The sequence below is a fragment of the Papio anubis genome, chromosome 6 (genome assembly GCF_008728515.1).
Source record: "Papio anubis isolate 15944 chromosome 6, Panubis1.0, whole genome shotgun sequence".
Lineage (NCBI taxonomy): Eukaryota > Metazoa > Chordata > Mammalia > Primates > Cercopithecidae > Papio > Papio anubis.
Genome location: NC_044981.1, coordinates 131,581,121 through 131,606,022, shown reverse-complemented (window position 1 = coordinate 131,606,022; position 24,902 = coordinate 131,581,121). Strand labels below are relative to the sequence as shown.

The following is a 24,902-nucleotide window of genomic DNA, read 5'->3' as shown; positions in this document are numbered from 1 at the left end:
CATTTATTCAAAAAATGCTTAACTATAGATGTCAACATTTCAAACTGCATTTAAATGATTTATTGGCAGTTAATTTCTCAGAATCAATCTTACCCTATAGAAAAGTGATATGAAACTTGGAATGGTTGTGATGTGACTGAGATCACAGTCTTATCAGTTACAGAGCCCTGTCTCTGTACCTGAGAAACCCATCCCATCTCATTCTGTCTCACATTCTTCCCTCCCACTGGCCAGCTCCAGTTCATATAGAGTCATTTCTATGTGTAAGGAGCTCCCTGTTCCAAATCATATTAATTAAGTAAATACATATTGAGTGCCTACTATGTGCCAGACACTGGGTGCTGGGCACAGAATGGTGATCAAAATAGAAACAGTCACTGCTTGCATGGTACATAAAATCTAAGGTTGCATTTTATTTAGATCAGAATGCTTAATATTTAGAAAATAAATTGTGATCTTATCATTTTCAGGAAGTCAAATAATAATTTTTTATTTTAATTTATGGAATGAGTCTATTCCCATCACTATTATAATGGTCAGTGTTCCTGAAAGTTTAAGGAAGTAGATCTTAGATATGGGGATTCTCAAGTCAGCGGGGGTACTTGTTGAAGTTTCAGATTTCCACCCTCTACCCTTAGATTTAGAGATAGACCTAGGACCTAAGCTTTTGATATTCAGTAAATGCCACATATGGTTCTGATACAGATGATCTGCAGAGGAATATACTTGAGACCTGCAGGCTTAAATTAATACCCAACAGTTTCTTGTGCAGCATATCTACTGTAAAGGTTAAAACCAGTGTGAAAAGCTGGCATATATACAAAAGGATTTCATTTATTTACTTTATTATAATTCGTGGTTTGGTATGTAGATTGTTTGAAAATATATGGTTCCTTAGTCTCATTCTTAACGTTTTTACATTTCCAGCTATCTATTTTCCTCTCTCGGCACTAATTTTCTTCTAGATTTTTGTTCTGAATCCATCCATTGATCTAATGATCACAAGCAAGTGACCATTAAATAAAGATGACCGTGGAATGTATTGCTGGCTTTCCATGTTATTTAGATTGATAGTGAAATAAAAGAAGGGAGTGGCAAAATAGTTTTTTTTTTTTTTTTTTTCTCCACTTGCATGTTAGGAGATTGGACTCATTTGACGTATGTTATTTTTTATTTAAAATGTTACTTTAATTATAAAATTATTAGCTGAATATATGCGTACTGTAAACAATTAAAATACATACAGACCTATAGAGTGAAAGGTACAGTTTCTCCCTCATTACCATCCTGCAACCCACTGCCTTCCAACAGAATGTCTCTCTCTCTAGGTAACCACTGCCAGTAGATCCTTCCAGACCTTTTTCTATGCACTGCAAATACATATGGACATACATACACGCGTATAGTTTCTTTAAAACAGAAATAAAACTCTCAATATTATTTTGATTTATCATAATTTAAACATTCTTCCCTTGATGAATAATTAGGTTGATTTCCGTTTCTTTGGTACCACAAACAATGCTGTTATGAACTTCCTTGTTCGCTTTTCTTTGAGTGGATATGCCAGTATTTCAAAGAACCAATTCTTTGAAGTGAAATTCAAAGGGCAAAGGGTATTGGACATTATAAACTTTCAGAAACACCTCAAATTGCCTTGTCAAGCAGTAGTGGCAGTTTATACTCCCAACCATGGTGTATGAGAAGAGCATGTGTTAGGATAAACTTGTGGTAGAAAGACTATCAGAGGTCATATAAAATTGATATGGCCCTTTGAGCTATGAATTATGCAACTGACATTAAAAAAATGTTAAAAATCTCTTTTTATTTAAGATGTCCTACCTGCTGATATTATTCTAAAGAAATAATTTAAAAAGTGAAGTTCTTTATGCATAAAGATGTTTACTGAAATTTTATCAATAATAGGGAAATAATAGAAATAACTCCCACAGCAATAGGGAAAGGTTTAAGTCAATTATGGTAAATCGTATAAATGATATAAGTAGCTATTGAAGTAAATATAAGGATTCTATAACAGCATGCAAAGGTAAATAAAATACTATACTGTTTATGTAGTATATAAAATCTATACTGTAGAATGTATGGTATAATTAAAATTGTATAAAATGGTTTTCTTGGGTTTGCCTTGCCAACACCTTAATGTGTTTCAATGCATTTTAGAGGTAAAAAGTGGCTTCCCACAACTGCTCTCTTAGCCCATGATTTTTCTGGTAGGTAAGTGAATAGAACTGACCTTAATATCACTCAGAATATAGTTAGTCTCCCTTGACATGCTAAGGATTCCCATTTTGGTTTGCTGGGGTTCTGAGGAATGGTGGGACCTTGTGAGTAGAGTGTAATAAGAAGTGGTGATGAGCAAAGTTAGGTGCCCCATGGCAATGCAGGAGTGTGGGGTAGCCACCGGATTCAGGAAACCTGAAGATTTTCCATTGTCATAGGAGTGTTCCTTCAGTTTCTGGTATGCAGGGGTGGTGTATAGTGAGACTGTCTGGAAAAGAGCTAAATGATACCTCCTGTTAAGGTGCTCTGTTTTAAAGACTGATTCCAGGTGGTGTCCTCCTTATATTTCAATTTGACCTGCTAGAGGGTAGTCTGGAAATGATTTTGTGTATGATACTGATGCACTCCTAAAGTACTGGTGCTACTGTTGTCAGGGTAGACGTGATGATTGTTGGTAAAAAGGGGTGTGCTGTGTAGAGGAATGCTCCGGATTATTATAGGAAAATTCTGAGATAATAAGATAACAGGTCCATTCATTATTGTTTATAGGAGGTGTAATGCGATATTCTATAGTGATAACCCAATTGAGATTTTTTTAAATCATCTGTCATTGTCATTTAAAAAATAACCTGAAAAGCTATTATCCATGTCAACTTAAAAAATTAGATTTAAGTCAGAGCTATAATCAGTCTGTTTATGAAGGTAAAACATCTCATTGACATTAAAGATGTGGACAGATGGCTGGTGCAGGGGATGAGTGTTCACCCCCTGGGAGGTCGTACAGATCTAGTGTGAGGATTTCCCAGTGGTGTTAAGTGTTTGGTGCAGAAGTCCCTGGACTTCCGGGGTCCTGTCCTCTGGTAGGCACCTATTGGCAGGTAATTGCATGTAGTAGCAGTAACCAAAAGCCCAGTGGGGATCTAAACATTCAATATATTGTGTTCAAAATTTTGAAAATACAGAAACTCTCTCTCAAATGTCCTGATGTGAAACTTCTTCTGTGACAGCATGGTATTCTGGTTCCCAAGTTAGAGAGCTGAGTTGAGGCTAAGGACAGATTCTGTGAAACATAAGGCTTTTCTTGGCGATTATATATCTTTCTAACACCAGAAGACATTTAGTCAATGTGTCAGCTTTGCATATTTTTAGTTTCATGAAATTGTAGTGGATATGTTGCATAATATCAAAAGAAATCATTATCATTGTATTTTGTAATTTTTTCATTGAATGAAGCCTCAGAAAATCGTATTAAATTACTGTCTCTGAAATAGTAACTAAAGTTCAGGTTATTTGTAGTTTTTTTCAGAATTTAGTTGACATAGCCAGTCTACTAACTTGTTCAGCTTCGTGCTTTTTATAGTGTATCTTTTTGGACTTATTTTTCTTATTGAATGAACTTGAGTTTCAGTGATTTCAATGTTGCAAATCTTGGTTGGTTAGAAATATGTGCTAACACTTGGTGGCAGAAGAAGACAGGTTTCAAATCAAACAAACATCTTAATGCAGATCTCAAAAAATAAATGTGATAGCATCCTCAAAAAATAAATGTGATCTCCTAATGTATAGGTCAGTTGTTTTTAATCACAAATTATTTTCTGGGCTTCTTAGATACCTTCCCTGATTTATAACTCTTTCAAATTACTACTGTAGCTCTTAAACTGACAAAGATATGTGTTATGAACATGACACCTCTTTGCAGCTGTGTTTTTTGTTTTTTGTTTTTTACAGAGTCAGAAAATGAGAGTACTTTAGAATGAAAAAAATGATCTTTGAAAATTGTTAGTGACTTTCACTTAGACTGGTTTGTTTTGAGGGCAGAATTCAATATGCAAAAAGTAAGGGCTGAAGGGTGATCATTGGACCTGATGAAGATGATGTTGAGGGGAGTGGAGAAGAGGATATAGGACAGTTATTGGTAGGAATGGAAACAGAGAGCATATGGATGAAAATTTTGTTCTGATGCTACCATTAAGAGGAGATTCCAGTTCCTGAATTGTTTGGTGATTGAATATACGGAACCAAAATTGTAATGAAAAGTTTCTATATTAGGTTGGCTGAACTCAGCCTTATTCTGCATCCTTCCCTAACTGTGAGCCCTGATGTCATCTTTGTTCACTCAGTACCGTTATTTACTTCTATATCTATCTATCTATCTATCTATCTATCTATCTATCTATCTATCTATCGCTGCATATTTTTTCAGGATTTTAACTGGGCCTGGTATAATTTGACTGCCACTCACTTTTGGGGGTCTGCATGACAGTGAGCTTTTATAAACCATTTTAAAACTCAGGAGCATGAAGACTATTCCTTCTTAAAGGAATCCCTGTAGTAAATTTAAAGGAGCATGAGCTTTCCTGTTTTAGCCCTGTTATTTAGTCCTGGAAGAATCACCTAACCTCTCTCGATCTCTATTGACTTGTACAAGAAGGACTCTTGACACCTGTGCTATCCTGAAATGTCTATAAGATAAACACTTTGACCAAATTGGTTAATTTGGCTTCACACAGATATATATATTTCTAACCTCATATTGGCTTTCTTGTCTGCGTGGAAGGAGAAAGACAGAGAGAAGAAAGGTCTTCAAGTACCGATAGGAAGATAGTGGCAATTTAGATCCGAGTCTTTCCACTTGTCCTCCTAGAAGCCAGATGGAGCAACAAGGACAATGGGAAAAACACTCTACACATCTCTTTTTTTTCTAAAGAACTGGGATCTCACTTGGTTACCCAGGCCTAGAGTTCATGGCATGATCATAGCTCATCACAGCCTCCAAATCCTGGGCTCAAATGATCCTCCTGCCTCAGCCTCCTGAGTAGCTGGGACTACAGGTGTGCACACCATGCCTGGCTAATTAAAAAAAATTTTTTTTTTTTTCTAGAAACGGGGCGTTGCTATGTTGCCCAGGCTGGTCTTGAACTCCTGGCCTTAAACAATCCTCACACCTTGGCCTCCCAAAGTGTTGGGATTACTGGGATTACCGATGTGAGCCACTGCACCCAGCCACATACTACATCTTTAGTGAAACTGAGAGGTAGAGAAATCCTGTCAATACCAAATTATGTGTAAGGGCTGGTGGTAGAGGCCCTCCTGACCTGGGAGACAGACTAGGCAAGCTTTCACAGGGCTCTACATTTTAAAGAATCCTCCTTCATTCTAACAAATAAGAGGCACAGAGAAGCCCGAAGACTACCCTGCCACTTCCTTCCTTCATCCCTCAAAGAGGGCATTTGTAGATGCCCTGGATATTCAGTGAACCTTGATTATTCCAGACAAAACTTTAAAAATATCTTTGGTGCAAGATAAATCAGATTGGTTCTGTAAACTATTTTTGAATCTCCCTGTGTCAAATGGCTTAATTACTCACAGTTTTTAGTTGTTTTTGAGTACTTTTCATATTTCCAAGTGCATTAAACAGCAAATCTCTTTGTTTTAATGGCTTTTTAACACCAAAAATTCAGTGAATTCTCAGGAGATAGAATTGTAATTTCTTCTGAGATACTCTAGATTACATTAGTCAACCCTGTCATCTACTGTGTGTTAAAGAGCACTATTTATAACAAGTGCTTTCACTTGTGTTTCTAATGTCTTTTTCAACTTTATGCTGTTGTATTGTCTTTCTGTACATTGAAAAAAAAACAAGTTTACAATTGTTTAACAGTTGGAAATGATGTTTACAAAGGTAAACCTGCTTAACATTCATTTGGAATCTTTCAGTACTTTATATGTCTTTAAAAATTGAGAAAGAGTAAACAGAATGCTAAATTATTTTATGGGAAATTCTAGAAATTGACTGAAGTCAGGATTACAAATGATTCCTGGTTGCTCTTGATTCTGTTAGAGATTTTGACAACTTTGAAAACCCTAGAAGAAATGACTGGTGAACCTAATGTTAAATCTTCAAAGTGGAATGGAGATTTGAAGCAAGTATCTTCAATAGCATTTTCCGAGGTTTTTCTTTCTGAACATTTCTCAGGGTTTTATGTGAGGCAGGGCGGGATCTGTGATCCAATGAATGTTAGCAATAATGGGTTAAGTAAAGTTAATCTAACTCTTTATGTCAGAACTTCTTAGGTTGTCTGAAATGCAAATGCTTATTGTGAATCTCAAGAGCTTACAACAACAGAGATTCTTTTTTTTTTTTTTTGCCCATGTTCATGGATCCTCTGGCTCTGCTCCACACTGTCTTTACTCAGTACCATGACTGGGCAGCCTCCATCTAGGACTTTTCTGCTCTTCTGGCAGAAGGAAAGAGAGTTGGTGAACATGCTGATTCTTAAAGCTTTTGCTAAGAAGTGACACACGTAATTTCTGATCATATTTTATTGGACAAAGCAAGTCACATGGTCCCTTCTGAGTGTAACATAGCAGGACATATAATTATATAATTTGCTTCCAGGAAGGGACACCACAGGAGGGGCAGAAAATATTTTGAACGGTCATATAGTTCACTCAGTGTTGTTTCCCAACCAAATGCATTTGACCAGCAAGTCCTTTTTCCACAGACTGTTTTGTAGCCCTAGTATTTGGCAGAATAGGTTTAGGAAATGCTGATTTGATAAATCTGGCTTAAGTGATTTTTTTTTTTTTTGTCGTTAAACACATAGATTCTGTGTACACATTTATTTTCTAGCAGTTGCATCTACAGATAAGCTTCTGTTTTTTATTTTATTTTATTTAATTAATTAATTAATTTATTTATTTATTTTTTTGGAGACGAGTCTTGCTCTGACTCCCAGGCTGGAGTGCAGTGGCGCGATCTCGGCTCTGGGGTTTACAACATTCTCCTGGGTTCACAACATTCTCCTGCCTCAGCTTCCCAAGTAGCAGGGACTACAGGAGCCCACCACCATGCCCGGCTAATTTTTTTGTGTTTTTAATAGAGATGGGGTTTCATAGTGTTAGTCAGGATGGTCTGGATCTCCTGACCTCGTGATCTGCCCATCTCGGCCTCCCAAAGTGCTGGGATTACAAGTGTGAGCCAGTGCGCCCAGCCCGATAAACTTCTGATTTAAGTATAATTGAAGAAACAGAGTTTTAGAACTTGTATTAAAAGATGCAGTATCGGAGTATTCAAGTTAATTAAAATTGCATGTGTTTGCCTTAATTATATTAAATATAAAAATTCTATCTCAAAGATTACCATTAGTTATGGGAAAAATGTTTTTCTCAACGAGTCATTTTTAGACATTTTGAAACTGGTAATTAATTTCATTTTCTTAGTCAAGGACAAAGTGGAACATCATGAAAATATAAGAAACTGGGCAAACCCCACAGTGGATTGATTATGAGTAAAGAAAAATAGAATATATGGTCAAGAAAACCTAAGATTTTATTCCAAAATTGTGTTGATGCAGAACTATTTACCTTGTTTAGTAAGTGACAATAGCTAATTACTGACCCACTCAAATGATCACATAAAAGCAAACCAGCTGGAATTATTTGGATGGCAAGAAGATTTTCTGTCACTGGAAAGATTGGCCAACCAGCTCTTATTAAAATAATTAACTGCATAGTGAAAGAAGGTAAAGCTATATTTTTCTTGAGAGACTCAGATATGAGAGGGAATTAAGGTTGCAATCCAAAACCATAACTAGTTTATATCGGAATTATACTTCCATTTCTACAAATGAGCTGGTTTATTTTGACCATCAGAATCTTACTCTCTCAAGGAAAGATACCTTAAAAATAGAATAATACTAGTTCTTCAAATTACTAAACCAATTCAGTTCTCTTTCAGTTGGTTACTCTAGTAAATTAAAAAGGCAAAAAGGTTATTGGCCTGTTTGCCAGGGCCAAGCCTCACTTTATCTTAGTTGAGGACCTAACAACACTTACTCCATGTATCATCTTAGGGACTAGCTACCCTTGACTACAGGAATTCCAGTTTGGTTCCTACAGGAGGTGTTCTGTCTCTAAACCCTACTGATGGCAATATATTTAACTATTGGCCAGGTTTGTGACACCATTTTGGAGATCCATCTTTAAGGCCTTTTAGTGCAGCTGTATCTTTATACTGTCCCAAAGCTGAAGACCAGAGTATGAAACTACCTCTCTTCCTTCCTTGGCTATTGCCTTCCCCACAGCTGGATCTGATTATAATAATTTGATGTGTAACTTTATTTAGAACAGAACATTTCTTTCACAGTATTTTCTGGTTTGGTCTGGCCATTCATTACTTGGGAGAATGTTCCATGTGACTCCCTGTAGTGATCCTGCACCTTTGGCAACAGCCCCTCCCTAATCTCATACATCCCATGTATCGTGACTTGGCCCCCTTGGATCCCACCTTGCTCTTCACCCTCCCTGACCTACCCTGACAATCAGAAAATGGTAAACTGTGTGCTCTTAGACTACCAGCCCAAATATCTCTCAAATTTAATTTACCAGGGAGTGGTCACCTAGGAATAAGCTGAATGGATAGGGAAATCACATCAAACATACTTCTCAACAGGTGGTAACTTCTCCATCACACATATATTCCTATTGGCAGGTACCTAAGATGTACAAAGTATGTGTACAAAGTGGGTATGTGGTGGACATGGAAAGGATAGTGTCGTTTGGCTTGTTTAGCTTTCTGGGGTCTGTGTGTGCAATGGTAGCACCTAGTGGGTATAGCAAAAGGGGAATATGCCAGTATATATAATTTTTTGCATTCTATTATCTTAAGATACCAATTCCTTGTCTTTTTTCAATTTTTTCTTTTCCTACTACACTCACTGCTTTTTAAATTAGTCTTGAAGTGCTTCTCAAAAATTGGAAAATATTCTTTTTAATTTTTGAAATGTCTAAAAGAAAAGGCTGTGTGGAAATTACTGACTGGTCTGATGCCTATTTTAACTGTACTTTTAAAAAGCAAATCTAATGTTTATAGATACAGGTAGACTCTGAGTGCATTAGAAAATTTATGTAATCCCTGTAATTCTATGCAGATGTTCCTCAATTTATGATAGGGTTACATTCTGATAAACCCATCATAAGTTGAACACATTATAAGTTAAAAATGCATTTAATACATTTACCTTATCAAACCTGATAGCCTAGCCTAGCCTACCTAAATGTGCTCAGAACACTTATGTTAGCCTACAATTGGACAAAATCATCTAACACAAAACCCATTTTATAGTAAAGTGTTGCATATCTCATGCAATTTATTGAATATTGCACTGAAAGTGAAAAAACAATGGTTGTATTAGTACTAGAAGTATGGGTTCTACCGGCATGTTGCTTTCACATGTCGTGAAGTTGAAATAAGGTATGTTGAATCATTCTAAGTCAGGGACAATCTGTATTTTAAAGTAAACAAGGAGAAATTTCACAATTAAATGTTTAAGTTTGAAATGTGGGCAAGGTTCCAGTTGAATGTTATATAAAAAATTATTTTACATAGCCATGTGTGTCATACTTAGAAAGTCTTTGTTTACATTTCTTGCTCTATCTGGAGAGAAACATTCATTTTTGGTTTAAGGGCTACACATGATTCTTGGGTTATATGTTTAATGACTGTTTCATATTCAGCTATTGTTATTTTCCTATTAGACTCCCTTATATCTGTTATGATGTCCAGGGAATAGTTCCAAACCAAATAAAGTGGAAGGCTTGTATCATTGAGCACCTTTCTTCCTTGTTCCATTTCCTAATCTATAGGAGTGTCAATGTAGATCACAATGCCACTCTTTCTTTCCCATTTCTTCACCCAGTTCTTGTAATATTCAGTTGTTGGAGCCCTTCCGCTGTTAGACAGGGGCATCTTTCCTAAGTAGTATTCAGGGAATACTTCTGGGTAGTTAGGCAGAGTAAGAGGCTGAGTTAGGTTAAGTAAGGTGTCCTATTGAGAATGATGTTGGGGGTTAGAATGAGGGGGAGAAAAGTGAGAAGGAAGAATGTTGATGGGAAAAGGGTCCAGGAAATTGAGTAGTTCATAAGAAAGTTAGAAAAGTAGAAAGTACTAGGTACATGGAGCAGGAGGATCTGGGAAAATGCTTTAGGTCTTTCTTGTTTAAAGGTACAAGACTACAATTAGTGATGTCTGTGGATGCACTTAAAATATTTTGAGAGTGTGCAGTCTCTTCTACACTGTCTAGGGACAGTATTTAACTCTCATTTGAATGGTGCTTGAGGTACAGTTAGGCCTGAAGTTCTATCTGTTGATAACATGGAGGTGAGTGGTTCCATGCTTTTGACATCTAAGCTGTAAAAGCACAACACCTTCTATCATGATGTAAGTATGTTGCAACACACAGGCCAGTGTTATGGGGCAAGTTAAAGTTAGGATTTTTCTGTGAACTTATTTCTGAATGATTTTCTACCAAACAGCCCCACTCTCCTGCTTCACTGTTGAGGTCCTGAGAAATTTTTATACCAGTGGCTTACTGGCATTAATTACTTAATGTTAGAAAGTATATATTAGAAGGAAAAAGCTATTGCATTGAAACAAGGAAACATAATAGATTAAGTTGTAAGTGTATGTGGGAGATTTTGTTTTATTTTTGATATATAGAAATAAATGGTGAAGTTGGTAAATTCAGGAGAACATGTACCAAAGAGCAAAACATTAGGAAAACAGATGATAGGAAGGAGGAGGAAGCTGTAGCTTGTTTACATTCGAGTGATCACAAGACTGTTCTAAGCCAAGAACACAGCTGGAGTTTGATGAAAGGGAGTTGAATGCTCAGCTGAGACTGAGCATATAGGAATCGTTCTTGGATGCCTCATTTTTTGAGCCCCTTCTTTGTTTCATTATACTGAGAAAAGCCACATGCAAGTATAACAAACAGTTATGTGGCCAAACAGCATATGGTCTCTCCTGCCGGAAATGAGAAGGAGGAGGACTTGAGAAGAAAGAATTGAGGTTGGCTAAGTAGACAAAGAATGAGCTTACATGGAAACAGACTGTGTTGTAAATAAAAGCATTGCAGCGTTCCAGGACTGCGCTGGTTGTACTGAGCCTGCAACCTTGAGAACTTTTTGGGTGCCAATGACCTGTTGTTCTCTCTCTGGTTAACATGGCCTTAGTCAGTATAAATGAACCAAATGTTTGTGGACCAAAGCCATGTTTCTTCCTCTGGTCTGGTTGATGCCAGCACCTCCTGGAATGACACGTTAGGACCAGGAGGCAATACAGCATTTTCTCTTGGTGGCTTTTGTGACGTGACTTCTGTTATTAGGAATCGTGTTATCTTCCCTCTGTGTCTGCTTTCCTAGCCACTTGATGCCACCGAGGAGCATCCAGTGCTTCTTAAAGTCTTAGGACAGGTAAAAGGAGGTGTCAACAGTAGATTTAAAACGTATGACTCTAGCAGCTGTGTTTTTACTTACTACTTACTGAAAGGTGTAATACTGTAAATGTTAGTTAAAATACTAAGTTTCTGCTTTTTCTTTCCATAAAGCCTGAACATTAAACCAGGCTGGAATACTAAAAGGAAGTTTATAAATACAGGAGTGGGGAGATGGCTTGCCTAAAAAAAATCGAATAGATGCTTTAGCATAAAACAAAATTAAGAATTGAGAAGTATTATATATGGACATAAATAGCTGGTCCAGAAAACTCAGACCATCTGTGCCAGTATTTTACCTGATTATTTGGAATATCAACAGTATAAGAAGCATTCTTTTTACAGGCTGGATTATTTAGATAATTTTTTCTATATATAAGTAGCATCTATGAATTCTTTCTTATTAATTTACTATGACCTATACATATCACTTGATTTATTAATATTCATGCACTATATTAAGGGCAGGTATTTTAGAATGCTAGAGATTCCCAAAGTAATTTTGACATTGGTTTTGTAAATATGATCATGTATATGATTATATCTTAAGAATGATTAATATTCTTAGAATTTTAATATTTTAAAGTAAATAATGGAGGGCTTGAAATTATTATTCTGCTCTTCTTTTCAATATATTATATTCTCTATTTATTCTGAATCTATATCTAAGCTCTCTCTCTTACTAGCTGTGTCTTTTGGTAAGTGATCTCATTTCTCTGTGATTTAGTTTTCTTATCTGTGGATAATAGGTGGTTATTAAATGAGTTCAGAAAAGTTCTTAGAACAGTGCCTGTACATAGTAAATGCTTTGTATTTTCTATTACTATAATACAGATGATAGCAGGCATCATTTTTTTTTTCAGATTGGGCCACAATAATTGGGCCACATAAAGTACTGTTGACTTTTCCATTTTTCATCACTCCTTACATTTCCTTCTGTAAACTAACTGACAGGCAGTAGGTGGGGTGTCAGGGCCTCAGCAAGACAGGAAACAGGCACATTCGACCAGGGGACCAAAGCAGAGCCCAGCCACATAGACTGGCCCAGTATGGCCAGAGGAGAAGATGGGAAGGCTGCAAGGCCATTCTCACCCTGGGTACTGGACACGATCTAAAATCACCATGCTATTCCAGAGCCCATTGGTTGGTGCAGTGAAGCTCCTCATCTCTTTCCCTCCCTATCAAGAACAGGCTGGGGTGGAACTGAGCCTCCTCCTGACTCAGAGGAGCTGAAGGAAAGCTGCCGCTGAGGGAAGGCTGCAGCTGGCAAGAAGGTAACCAAGTGTTCTGTATCAGGAGGATGGTGAAAATGAAAATACTGCAAATAACAGCAAAAATTGGAGTTATGCAAAGAGGTGAAGGAATCATGAAGAACTTTAAGATTTGCCAGGGATAAGCCCCATGCCGATATATAATGTTTTCATAACTGTGAATTGCCAGTATGTACATTTTCATTGGGGCAGTGATCACTAAAAGTGATTTCAGTTTCTTAACCAATATAACATTAAACAAATGTAACTTTTTGCCACTTACAAAAATAAGCGTAAGAGATTACGATTCTTCTTTAACCAGCCAGTGCCCAAAGTGGAGTGGAATATCACATTCTTAATTTTGTTGTCAAGTCATTATCACAGGAAATATATATGTCTTTTATAGCTACTCGTATGACAGCAATAAACTATTGGAAAACATAGCAGAGATCCAGGAATGCCAAGCTTATTATCAGTAGGACAAATAATTTCTTTGTCTTATAGGAAGCCTGTTTATATTTTCATCATGGAAGTTGTGATTGTTATAACAAGTGACAATAAGAAGTTATCTTCTATTACACAAAAGTTTCAACCTTCTTAATATTAATTTCCATTATTCTGATGACAAAAAGTTTGTCATAGAAATTAAAGATGAATAAATGTATCTTATTTTTTAGAATCTTAAATGATTTTCACTTTGAAATTAACAAATGTGAATTTCCATATTTTTGTGACCATCTGTCTACTTCCTGTATTAAAAATAGAGTCAGAGGCATAGTAATATAAGTCTGAGCCCTCTTTGGTACGTATTAAATTGTGCACATCATTTAGCTAAATGTAAATGATATGGTGAATGCCTCCTGAGTAAATAATTTCCATTACTTACCAAATTGAGCCATCAGATGATTCTAAAAATATTCATCATGCTTTTGGTGGCATTTTCTCTGGAGTGGACTGTTTGAGTGCCAAGTTACAACCAAGAACGAAATTCCTGTTTCACGGTACATTGTATCAGAGGTTATCAAGTGTCTTTGAACATCTGATAATTTTTCCTAAACTGTGACTGAAACTAGGCTAAAGAAAAGTTAAAACTTCAGTCATTTCTAATGATTAATTAAGATAGTCTTGAAAATGTTTTTCTGTTTGACGTTTCTTGTCACTAATTTATTGTTTCAAAGTCTGGTATTCCATACTTAACATCCTATTTTCTCTTCTAATGTTATGTTGCATAATTGAAATGTCACTTATACTGGGTACAATTATAAATATGAAGCCCTTAAAAATATGCCTTGTCCCTGTTAGGTTCAAGGCAAATATAACCTTCTAAGTACTAGACCATCTCCAATCATATTCAAAATTCCAGGGTTGCAACACCCGTAGCATGATTTGTTAAAGATACCTCACATATTTTTCTTCTACATGTGAAATAATCCAAACTCTTAGCCTTTATAGGTCAAATTTAACAATTTTCATGATACCTTTTGAACCCTCCTAACATTTTATACCTCCATTGATAGTTAAGTAATAGTGCCTTGGGTCTAGCCTATGACGAAGGGTCTGGCCTATGATGAAGGGAAGCAGAAAATAATTTGGGGGGTCCACAGCTTGAAAATAACGCCACCACCCAGCCTTTTTAGCTTTAAAATACAATCTGGGAGGATAATGCTTCTGAAACTATTTTGCCATCCCAGTGGATTCATTCAGAAAACAGGGCCCTTCTTAGTCTTACCCTAAATGATCCACTTTTGAGGTCCCATTTATTTTCTCAGAATCATAGTCTTCCTTTTTTTTTTTTAGTATGAAAGAAAACACCACCTGCTGCAGCTGGATGGTGAAATCAATTCAGATAAATTTTATCAGAAAAGAAATATATTGCCAAACAAAAAATTTCTCCAGAGAATGAAGATCATGTTGAAATTGTAATATATAGCAGACAATGCAGAGGCTTAGCTATTTCTAGGTTGTTTATTACTGAAGATTTCAGGGCATATAATTTCAGTGCCTCTCATGCCTTTTTGAACCATAGCTCTCTCTGTAAATTATGAGTTAAGCAATTAATTCTGTTTCACTTGCTAGTAAAAATTAAGTCCTAAAGACTCATGTTGGAAATCATCTGTGAAAAATTCTTACAAAACAGTTGGCATTTACTTTTTGCTGAAATTAAATTAATAAGCCTAGAAGATGAGAGTCAATCTCATGTTTTATTTCTTTAAAAAAATGACATTTTATAAAATGGAAGTGAAGATTATAGCAATAGTGGCTAGTGAGTGCTGGCATTGGTTTCTTGAAAATTGAAGGTTCTTATTTGTCTGCTGTGTTATTGCCAGTCTTCTCTCCAGTCTAAAGGAATGACTGTCTCCAACCTCCACACCCCCGCCACCCACACACACATACAAGCATTTAGAAGACAAGCATGGTTGGTCATTTTCCATTTACTCAGAATGTTTTTTATTCTTGAAATCTTATCTTAAATGAAATTATTACATAAAGTTCACTAATGATAATGGCTGTGTGTATGTGTGTTTTTATATATAATTTATTATATTTCATTGTTTTAAGCACTTTTATAAATTAACTTACTTAGTCCACATAACCCTTTGAGGTAAGGGGGAGAGATTAGGAGTCCAGTTTTAGACATTGAGCAAAAACATATATCAATAGGAATATGTTTAATATGATATTAGAAATTAAGATCAACTTAAATGTCCAACAGTAAATAATTGGATGAATAAATTATGAGCATTTCATGCAATGAAGTACTATGGAGAAAAATATTTGGCACATCTGTATATTATTTATTGACATGGTATATTTACTGACAATATAAAGCTGGTTATCAAATAGTACTCAGGGAACAACCACATTCTATAGAAGAGAAAAAATGTACTTTGTATTTGCATAGGAAAAACTAAACACATAAACTATAGCAGTAGCAGTTTGTAGTGATTTAATTTTTTTGCTTTTATAATTTTTTTCATCAATTTTCTAATTAAGTTTTTGTCATTGAAAAGAGAAAATATATTATTCTAGTTACCTTAATCTTATGGACTGTATTTTGGGACTCTGAGGCCGAGTTGCAGGGCCATTGTATAGTATAGCAAAGGCAGATATATTCTTTCCCATCTTTGGGGGAACTACAGAGGTACCAAGGACATCCCACTGTAATTTTTCAACAACCAACTGTTTCTGCTAAGAAAATACACTGAAAGTAAGGAGGAGCAGATAGAGAAGAACTTGTAAGATCCACTGACCTCCCTGTTCCAATTCAAGTAATCTTTAATTGTCTTTCAGATGATTCTTACATAAGGAATTTAAAAATTACATCCATCTAATTAGAACAGTTTTCCACTATAAAATGTTAAGATCCACCTTACTTTTTAAAGATTTATAGTATTTTTTTTCCTACCTTACTTTTAAAAAATTTATCCATTTTGCTGGGCACGGTGGCTCACGTCTGTAATCCCAGCACTTTGGGAGGCCGAGGCGGGCGGATCACAAGGTCCGGAGATCAAGACCATCCTGGCTAACACAGTGAAACCTCGTCTCTACTAAAAATACAAAAAATTAGCTGGGTGTGGTGACACACGCCTGTAGTCGCAGCTACTCAGGAGGCTGAGGGAGGAGCATCGCTTGAACCCAGGAGGCGGAGGTTGCAGTGAGCCGAGATCGCGTCACTGCACACCAGCATGGGTGACAGAGTGACTGCATTTAAAAAAAAAAACTATCCATTTCTCCATTTTTGTTGTCGATGATTAGTCTTTCCTTGGTATCTCAAAATTTTAACTCAGTATACTTTATTATTTCTGGAGCTTAAAATGTATGAAGTTCTGAAAACTGCCAAATTTAAACCTAACACTCTTTATTGATGGTTTTTAAATACAACTCGTTCTAGGCAGGGAGACTTGAAAAACAACTTTACAACAATTTTATTCTTGTACATGCATTTTCAAGTGCCAATAGGCAGTGGTGTACTTTATTCTAAGATGTAATAATCAGGTTCTAGGAAAGTGATGTAATTATGAACTGGTTGCCTAGGTGAAATGATTGATTGACTTATTTGTTTTTTCATTTCAAGGGAGTGAAAAAAATAGATCCTGATTTATATGAAAAGTTTATCAGTCACAGATTTGGAGAAGAAATATTATATCGCATAGATCTTTGTTCCATGCTGAAGAAAAAACAAAGTAATGGTTATTATCACTGTGAATCTTCCATTGTGATTGGTGAGTGTCATTTAAAAATTATTTATTATCTTTATTTTTAATTTTTTTGGCATCACTTTTATCTTGGCAAATATTTAAACTTAGTTGTATATGTTTTCTCAATGATATACTTTCCTAAATATTGTGTTTTGACAATGATACACTGAAAATTTTCTAGAGCATTTTTACTATTTATATTGATCAGTTAAGAATTTGCTACCCATAGTTTTTATACTTCTGGCTTTAAATATAATTATAATGAAGTCTGGAAATACTGATTTAGAAATCATTTCAATTTAATTTTATTTCATGAACATGAAGAAAGCATTTTCTCCAGGGAAGGCCTCCATGGCCTTCCACACCAGGCATTTTTGTATTTGCAGCTTGTAATTAGGAAGAGAATGACCTCAGCCAGAAAGTTTCACCTTGAGAAGAGAAAATGTAGGTGACCTGTAAAAATTGAAAACTTAAATTTCTTCCCTAAGAAAGATGTTTTGAGAGGAAGCAAAGATTTATATGTAAATGCATCTGTTAGATGGCATGAGATGAGACAGACTCATATAAAACTGCGTTTCCAGGTGGAAAGTGTGTACACTTATGGAGATCTTTCATCCAGAATAGAGCTATTCTCCACTTTTTGCAATGTGAATGTATTTCAAAAGAGCCAGCTCTGTTGTGATTCAGATTTACTGTTTCAAACCAGACACTATTCTTTTAAAATTATGAACTTCAAGACAACCTGATTTATATACTTTTAAAGTAACATGAAAATACTCAAAGAAGACAAATACAGGCATACCTTGTTGTATTGTGTTTTGCTTTATTGTGCTTCACAGATATTGCCTTAAAAAGACAGTTTATTTATTTATTTTTAACAAATTGAAGGTTTGTAGCAACCCCGTATCGCTTGTCTTTCTGGGCCATTTTTTCTAACAGCATGTGCTCTTTTTGTGTCAATTACATTTTGGTAATTCTCACAATATTTTAGACTTCATTATTATTATATCTATTATGGTGATCAGTGATCTTTAATGTTATTATCATTATTGTTTTGGGGTGCCACATATGAATTATATTCATATAAGATAGCAAACCAAATTGATAAATGTGTGTGTTCTGACTGCTCCACCAAACAGCCATTCCCCTATGAAGAGTCGTACGTCTCTTACCTTAAATCAAAAGCTAGAAATGATACATTGGAAGGACATGCAAGAAAAAAAAAAAAGCTAGAAATGATTAAGCCTAGTGAGGAAGGCATGTCGAAGGCTGAAATAATCCAAAAGCTAGGCTTCTTGTACCAGTTAGCCAAGTTGTGAATGCCAAGGAAATTAAAAGTGCTATTCCAGTGAACACACAGATCAAAAGAAAGTGAATTAGCCTTATTGCTGATAAATGGAAAAAGTTTTAGTGGTCTAGATAGAAGATCAAACCAACCACAACATTCCCTTAAGCCAAAGCCTGATCCAATGCAAGGCCCCACCTCTCTTCAATTCTGTGAAAGGTGAGAAAGGTGAGCAAGGTGCAGAAGAAAAGTTGGAAACCAGCAGAGACTGGTTCATGAGGTTTAAGGAGAGAAGCTGTCTCCATAACATAAAAGTGCATGGTGAAGCAGCAAGTGCTGATACAGAAGCTGCAGCCAGTTATCCAGAAGATCTAGCTAAGGTCATTGATGAAGGTGGCTGCTCAAAACCACAGATTTTCAACGTAGACAAAATAGCCTTCTGTTGGAAGAAGATGGCATCTACGATTTTCATAGCTACAGAAGAGAAGTCAATGTCTGACTTCAAAGTTTTTCAAAGAACAGGCCGACTTTCTTGTGAGGGGTTAATGCAGCTGGTAACTTTTAAGTTGAAGCCAGTGCTCATTGTCCATTCCAAAAATCTTAGGGACCTTAAGAATTATTCTAAATTCACTCTGTCTGTACTTTATATAAATGGAACAACAGAGCCTGGATGACAGCACATCTGTTAATAGCATGGGTTACTGAATATTTTAACTACTGCTCAGAAAAAAAAAAAGATTCTTTTCAAGTGATTACTGCTCATTGACAGTGCACCTTGTCTCCGAAGAACTCTGATGGAAATGTACAAGGAGTTTAGTGTTATTTTCATGCCTGCTAACACAGTGTCCATTCTACAGCTTGTGGATCAAGGAGTAATTTAGACTTTCAAGGCTTATTATTTAAGAAATATTTTTGTAAGGATATAGCTGCCATGAATAGTGATTATTCTGATAGATATGAGGAAAGCAAATTGAAAACCTTCTGGAAAAGATTCGCCATTCTAGATGTCATTAAGAACACTATGATTCATAGGAGGAAGTCAAAATAGCAACATTAACAGGAGTTAGGAAGAAGTTGATTCCATCTCTCATGGATGACTTTGAGAAGAGGTTCAAGACTTCATTGGAGGAAGTAACTGCAGATGTGATAGAAATAGCAAGAGAATGGCCAGGCACGGGGGCTCACGCCCAGCACTTTGTAATTCCAGCACTTTGGGAGGCCAAGGCAGGCGGATCACAGGTCAGGAGATCGAGACCATCCTGGCTAACACGGTGAAACCCCATCTCTACTAAAACTGCAAAAAATATTAGCCAGACGTGGTGGCAGGCGCCTGTAGTCCCAGCTACTTGGGAGGCTGAAGCAGGAGAATGATGTGAACCTGGGAGGCAGAGCTTGCAGTGAGCCGAGATTGCCACCACTGCACTCCAACCTGGGTGACAGGGTGAGACTCTGTCTCAAAAACAGAAATAGCAAGAGAACTAAAATTAGGAGCGAAGCCTGAAGATGGGATTGAATTGCTGTAATCTCATGATAAAACTTTAGTGGATGATGAGTTGCTTCTTATGAATGAACAAAATAAGTGGTTTCTTGAGATGGAATCTACCTTGGTAAAGATCCTTGAACATTGTTGAAATGACAACAAAGGATTTAGAATACTACATTAACTTAATTGATAAAACAGTGGCTTTGAAGGGTTTGAGAGAATCAGCTCCAGTTTTGAAGAAGTTTTACCATGGGTAAAATGTTATCAAACAGCATTCCATGCTACAGAGAACTATTTCATGAAAGGAAGAGTCGATTGATGCAGCAAACTTCATTATTGTCTTATTTTAAGAAATTGCCACAACCACTCCAGCCTCCAGCAAGTACTACCCTGATTAGTCAGCAGCCATCAACATCAAGAGACAAGACCCTCCACTAGCAAAAAGATTATGACTTGCTTAATGCTCTGATGATTGTTAACATTTTTGGCAATAAAGTATATTTAAAGTAAAATGTGTACATTTTTTAGGTATAATATTGCACATTTAATAGACTGCAGTATAATGAAACATAATTTTATATGTACTAGGAAACCAAAAAATTCATGTGACTTGCATTATTGCAATGTTTGCTTTATTGCAGTAGTCTGGAACTAACCCATAACACCTCTGAGATATGTCTGTATATGTAGCTAAATATTGCAAGGTCTTTAACCAAGGTAATTTATCTCCACATCAGCTGGAAGAATACCTATGGATGTGTACACCCTGAAAGAATCTTAATACTGATGTTTATTAAAGCATTTAAAAACTGTTCAAGAGACACAATTTTACTTCCAAATTTTCATTAGAGATCTTCAGAGGTCCTCATTTTACCTTTCAAAGACTTCAGCTATTTTAAACAGAAGATATTCAGTATGTCGTTTGAATTTTATATTCTGAAACATCTCAAGTCTATTTTAAGGAGAATTTTCATGTTTTCAGAATCTCTGTAAGAGAGCTGTCTTCCATCCAAGTTTTGATGAGGACCAAACATTTCTGTTTAGGTTCATTGTAAATGGAAAATTTAGATACTTCTTGTGTAGGACAGATTTTGGCTGGCTTCCCCTATCTTCTCTGCCAACCTTATAAGGCCTCTTATAAGGCCAACCTTATAAGAGATGCAGTGCCTCATTACCTCTCTCACTCCTGTTTAAAAAAAAAAAAAAAAAGGAATATGTTGATATTGCTGAAAATATTGCAGGACTGGCATTATGAAGCTTACATCATAGATTACCTAAATTGCCACTGGACAGTTCTGTTCAGCCTACCACCCCACATCACTATGTTCAAGCCACTGAGATTTTGCTTTCATTGCTCTTTTTCAGTTGATAGTCTTTAAATTTCCCCTTAGGTGAGGTAGTTTCTCCAGATCTTTCCATCAAGCTTCTTTATTGCTGTTACACTTTCTAATTCAAAACAATTTTGCCTTTTTCAAACCCTGCCAATCTTGTATCCCCATGCCAATCACTTCACATTGTTTTAAAAAATGATTTTTGCTTATTACAAATGCTTTTGTGGGTCACATTTGGCAATGACAATATAAATTTCAAAATCATATGTGCCTCTAAAGTGATAATTTATTGTTATAATTAACCAAGTTTAATGTACACTAGAATTCATTTGCTTATAAATAATTATCGATTTTGTCAATCTTACCTATATTTTATAACAATATTAGATTTGGGATACTTTGTTTTATTTCTCAATCAGATTTAATTGGCTTACCTTGGTTTAGCTTCCCTTTGATTTGATCCTAGCTCAAATTTAATGTCAATTTCTTGAGGCTTGAGCCAACATTTTATAGTATACATTAAGAAGTGGGACAGATTTCTGATCTTTTTTTTTTTTTTTTTTTTTTTTTTTGAGACGGAGTCTCGCTCTGTCGCCCAGGCTGGAGTGCTGTGGCCGGATCTCAGCTCACTGCAAGCTCTGCCTCCCGGGTTCACGCCATTCTCCTGCCTCAGCCTCCCGAGTAGCTGGGACTACAGGCGCCCGCCACCTCGCCCGGCTAGTTTTTTGTATTTTTTAGCAGAGACAGGTTTCACCGTGTTAGCCAGGATGGTCTCGATCTCCTGACCTCGTGATCCGCCCGTCTCGGCCTCCCAAAGTGCTGGGATTACAGGCTTGAGCCACCGCACCCGGCCCAGATTTCTGATCTTAAGATACTATTCAGAGTTCTAGGATAGAAGTTGGGCCTCAGGGACCCTGAGAACTTCCTGATATTGTTCATAAAACTTTGTACGTAGGTACATGTGTGAATTTTTCTGGGGAGATAATTTAGCCCTCATTAGATTTGCATATTTCCTATCTTTGTTAATGGTACATTCTTGGAGAGTGCTAGATTACAAGTTACTGATTTTCTCTTTAACCATCTCTGTTTATACCATTTAAGACATCTTATAAAAAAAATCAGTGAGTATATATGCTGCATTTGTAAGGTTTCCAGTTGATTCACTTTTTTTTTTTTTTTTTTTGAGACAGAGTCTTGCTCTGTCACCCAAGGCTGGAATGAAGTGGCTCAATTTCGACTCACCACAACCTCCACCTCCTGGGTTTAGGTGATTCTCCTGCTTCAGCCTCCTGAGTAGCTGGGACTACAGGTGCACACCACCATGCTTGGCTAATTTTTTTTAATATTTTTAATAGAGACAGGGTTTTGCTTTGTTGGCCAGGCAGGTATCAAACTCCTGACCTCAGGTGATCCACCCACTTCAGCCTCCCAAAGTGCAGAGATTACAGGCGTGAACCACTGTGCCCAGCCTCCAGTTGATTCACTTTCATATTTTCCTGTTCTATTCTTTGCTTCATGGATATTATTTCTTCTGTCATGTCTTTGAGGATTTCAATATAGGCATTTTTTAAAGTTCTTTTCATATTTAAAAAGTTCTGTGATTCCTTGGGAGTGAATTCTTGTATTTGGTCTTCTGTGACCCTCAATTTCCTCTAGGGCTTTTTAAGTTTTTTTTGGAGCTCATCTTATTGTGCTTGTTTTCCCCTTAGAAGCCCATGTGGATTTTGTGGTTGTCTCAGCCCTGGTCCCACAGGATACGTTGCTTTGAACTGAGTTAGGAACTGGTAAACACAAATCATCCTTATCCATAAGGAGTTGGGATTCCTTCTTCTGAATTCTGTTACCAATATATGAGTTGAGAGTAAAGATACTAGCCTTTTGTTTGCCGTATTGGCTTCAGATATTTTCCAAGTATTATGTTGCTTTTAATTTTGGACAAGGAATTTTTTATATTAAGTGTTAAGTTTTATCAAATTATAGGTGAAAATTTCTTCTGTGATTTATATCATGACCATTATGAAATTATCTTCAAACCAAAGATTTGATGTGTATTCATTCATGTTTTCTTTTAGTTTTTTTTTGTTTTTGTTTTTCCATTTAGGCTTTTAATTTACCTGATATGATCATTAATATAAGTTCTCATACACACAGGAGAAACTCATAAATCCAGTTCTATTTTATGCATTTTAAATTTTATCCATTAATTTATTCATTTTTAGTGCACATGAAGTAGAGATTTAGTTTTAGAAATTATTTTCTTGCCAGGTGCGGTGGCTCACGCCTGTAATCTCAGCACTTTGGGAGGCCGAGGCGGGCGGATCACGAGGTCAGGAGACTGAGACCATCCTGGCAAACATGGTGAAACCCCGTTTCTACTAAAAATACAAAAAATTAGCCGGGTGTGGTGGCGGGCACCTGTAGGCCCAGCTACTTGGGAGGCTGAGGCAGGAGAATGGCGTGAACCAGGGAGGCGGAGCTTGCAGTGAGCCAAGATCACGCCACTGCACTCCAGCTTGGGCAACAGAGCAAGACTCGATCTCAAAAAATAAATAAATAAATAAATAAATAAGAAATTATTTTCTAGGATTTCTTTTACACCCCATCAATCTTTTTCTTTGTGTCTCAGAAATCACAGATTAGCAGCCCTACATGTACTTGATTGGAACAGGGGTTTTTGTTCTTTTTTTATAATTTGAATTACTTGCTGATACTAGTGTGATCTTACATTAAATCTGGATTTCTACTTTCTTCTGAACAATCAGAAGAGGTGCCCACATTACCACATTGGTCTCACATTCTTGCATGGCACTACAATTTCCTGGATGGAGTAATAGGCATTGTGACCTTGAGCATAGCTATCTTTTATTATCCTGTTTACCCTGTTGTTCTTGTACAAATCTGTTTACCTTTACACTGCCTACTTGACTCCTGAGGGCATCTGAGTTTGTACCTCTTGCCAGCTGTTGCCTACTTTACGTTTCTATGGTGAACATTTTCCTCTTTATCTTCTGCCATTGTATACCTTTATGTGGAGTATTAGGAGAATTTGGTAGGATATGGTGGCAACATTCATATTTTCAGATATAAGAAAAGGTACGTTTTAGTTGTTTCATGCTGAAAGCTTTGGGTGATATCATACCTACTTGTCAAACCACACTGCACTAATCAGTTAAAATTCAAATAATTAATAAAAAAGTGAAAACCCTACTTCTTTTTGGTAAAAACCAGGAACGAAATATGGTTCAGGAATGAAATATTTTAGGATTATGAAAGCTGTTCTCTGTGAGCTACTTACTCGAGTTGGGTGAATTAATTTTTCTCAGGCAGCTATGTTCCATTTATATTTCCCTTGGGAATGTAATTGACTAAATGACACCTTTTGTAAGATTGATGAGCAATTTAGTGCTTGCAAAGACTAGTTTACTTTCAGCTGTCAGACATATCTTACAGGAGGCAGTGGGGAATTTGGAAGGGTCTAGAATTTTTTGTTTGTTTGTTTGCAGTCCAGTGTATTTATAACTTCTACAAGCAGAGGTAGAAACAGAATTATTTTCTGGGAACACTGTTTCTTTACTTAATTATTATTATTCAACATTAATGAATGTTATTGAACATGTACAATGTGCCTACTTCTCTCTTTGGTATCATGTGATACAGAGAAGTATAAGACATAGTCCTTAAGAGTGATACAGAATCACCGGACAGCAAAGACTATGTCTGAGAAATGGAGGAGGAATAGAGGAATAGGACTTGTCTATAACAATAATGGGATTTGATAGGACACAGTGGAAGCTTATAATTTTACTGTTTAGTAGGAGAGTAGGGGGATAGGGGAGTAGCA

At 36.3% G+C, this 24,902-nt stretch overlaps 1 protein-coding gene across 4 annotated transcripts in view; it reads left to right on the top strand.

Moving 5' to 3' along the window:
- AKAP7 (A-kinase anchoring protein 7) overlaps nt 1-24,902 on the top strand; it is a 148,998-nt gene that overhangs the window by 69,896 nt on the left and 54,200 nt on the right. For 3 of the 4 annotated variants that reach the window (XM_017958324.3, XM_017958325.3, XM_009206082.4), the window contains exon 7: nt 16,839-16,986. In XM_017958324.3, the coding sequence (XP_017813813.2) occupies nt 16,839-16,986 (148 nt within the window). Of the gene's footprint in view, nt 1-16,838; nt 16,987-24,902 lie in introns of those variants that run through there. The other variant, XM_009206084.4, reaches the window with a different exon arrangement.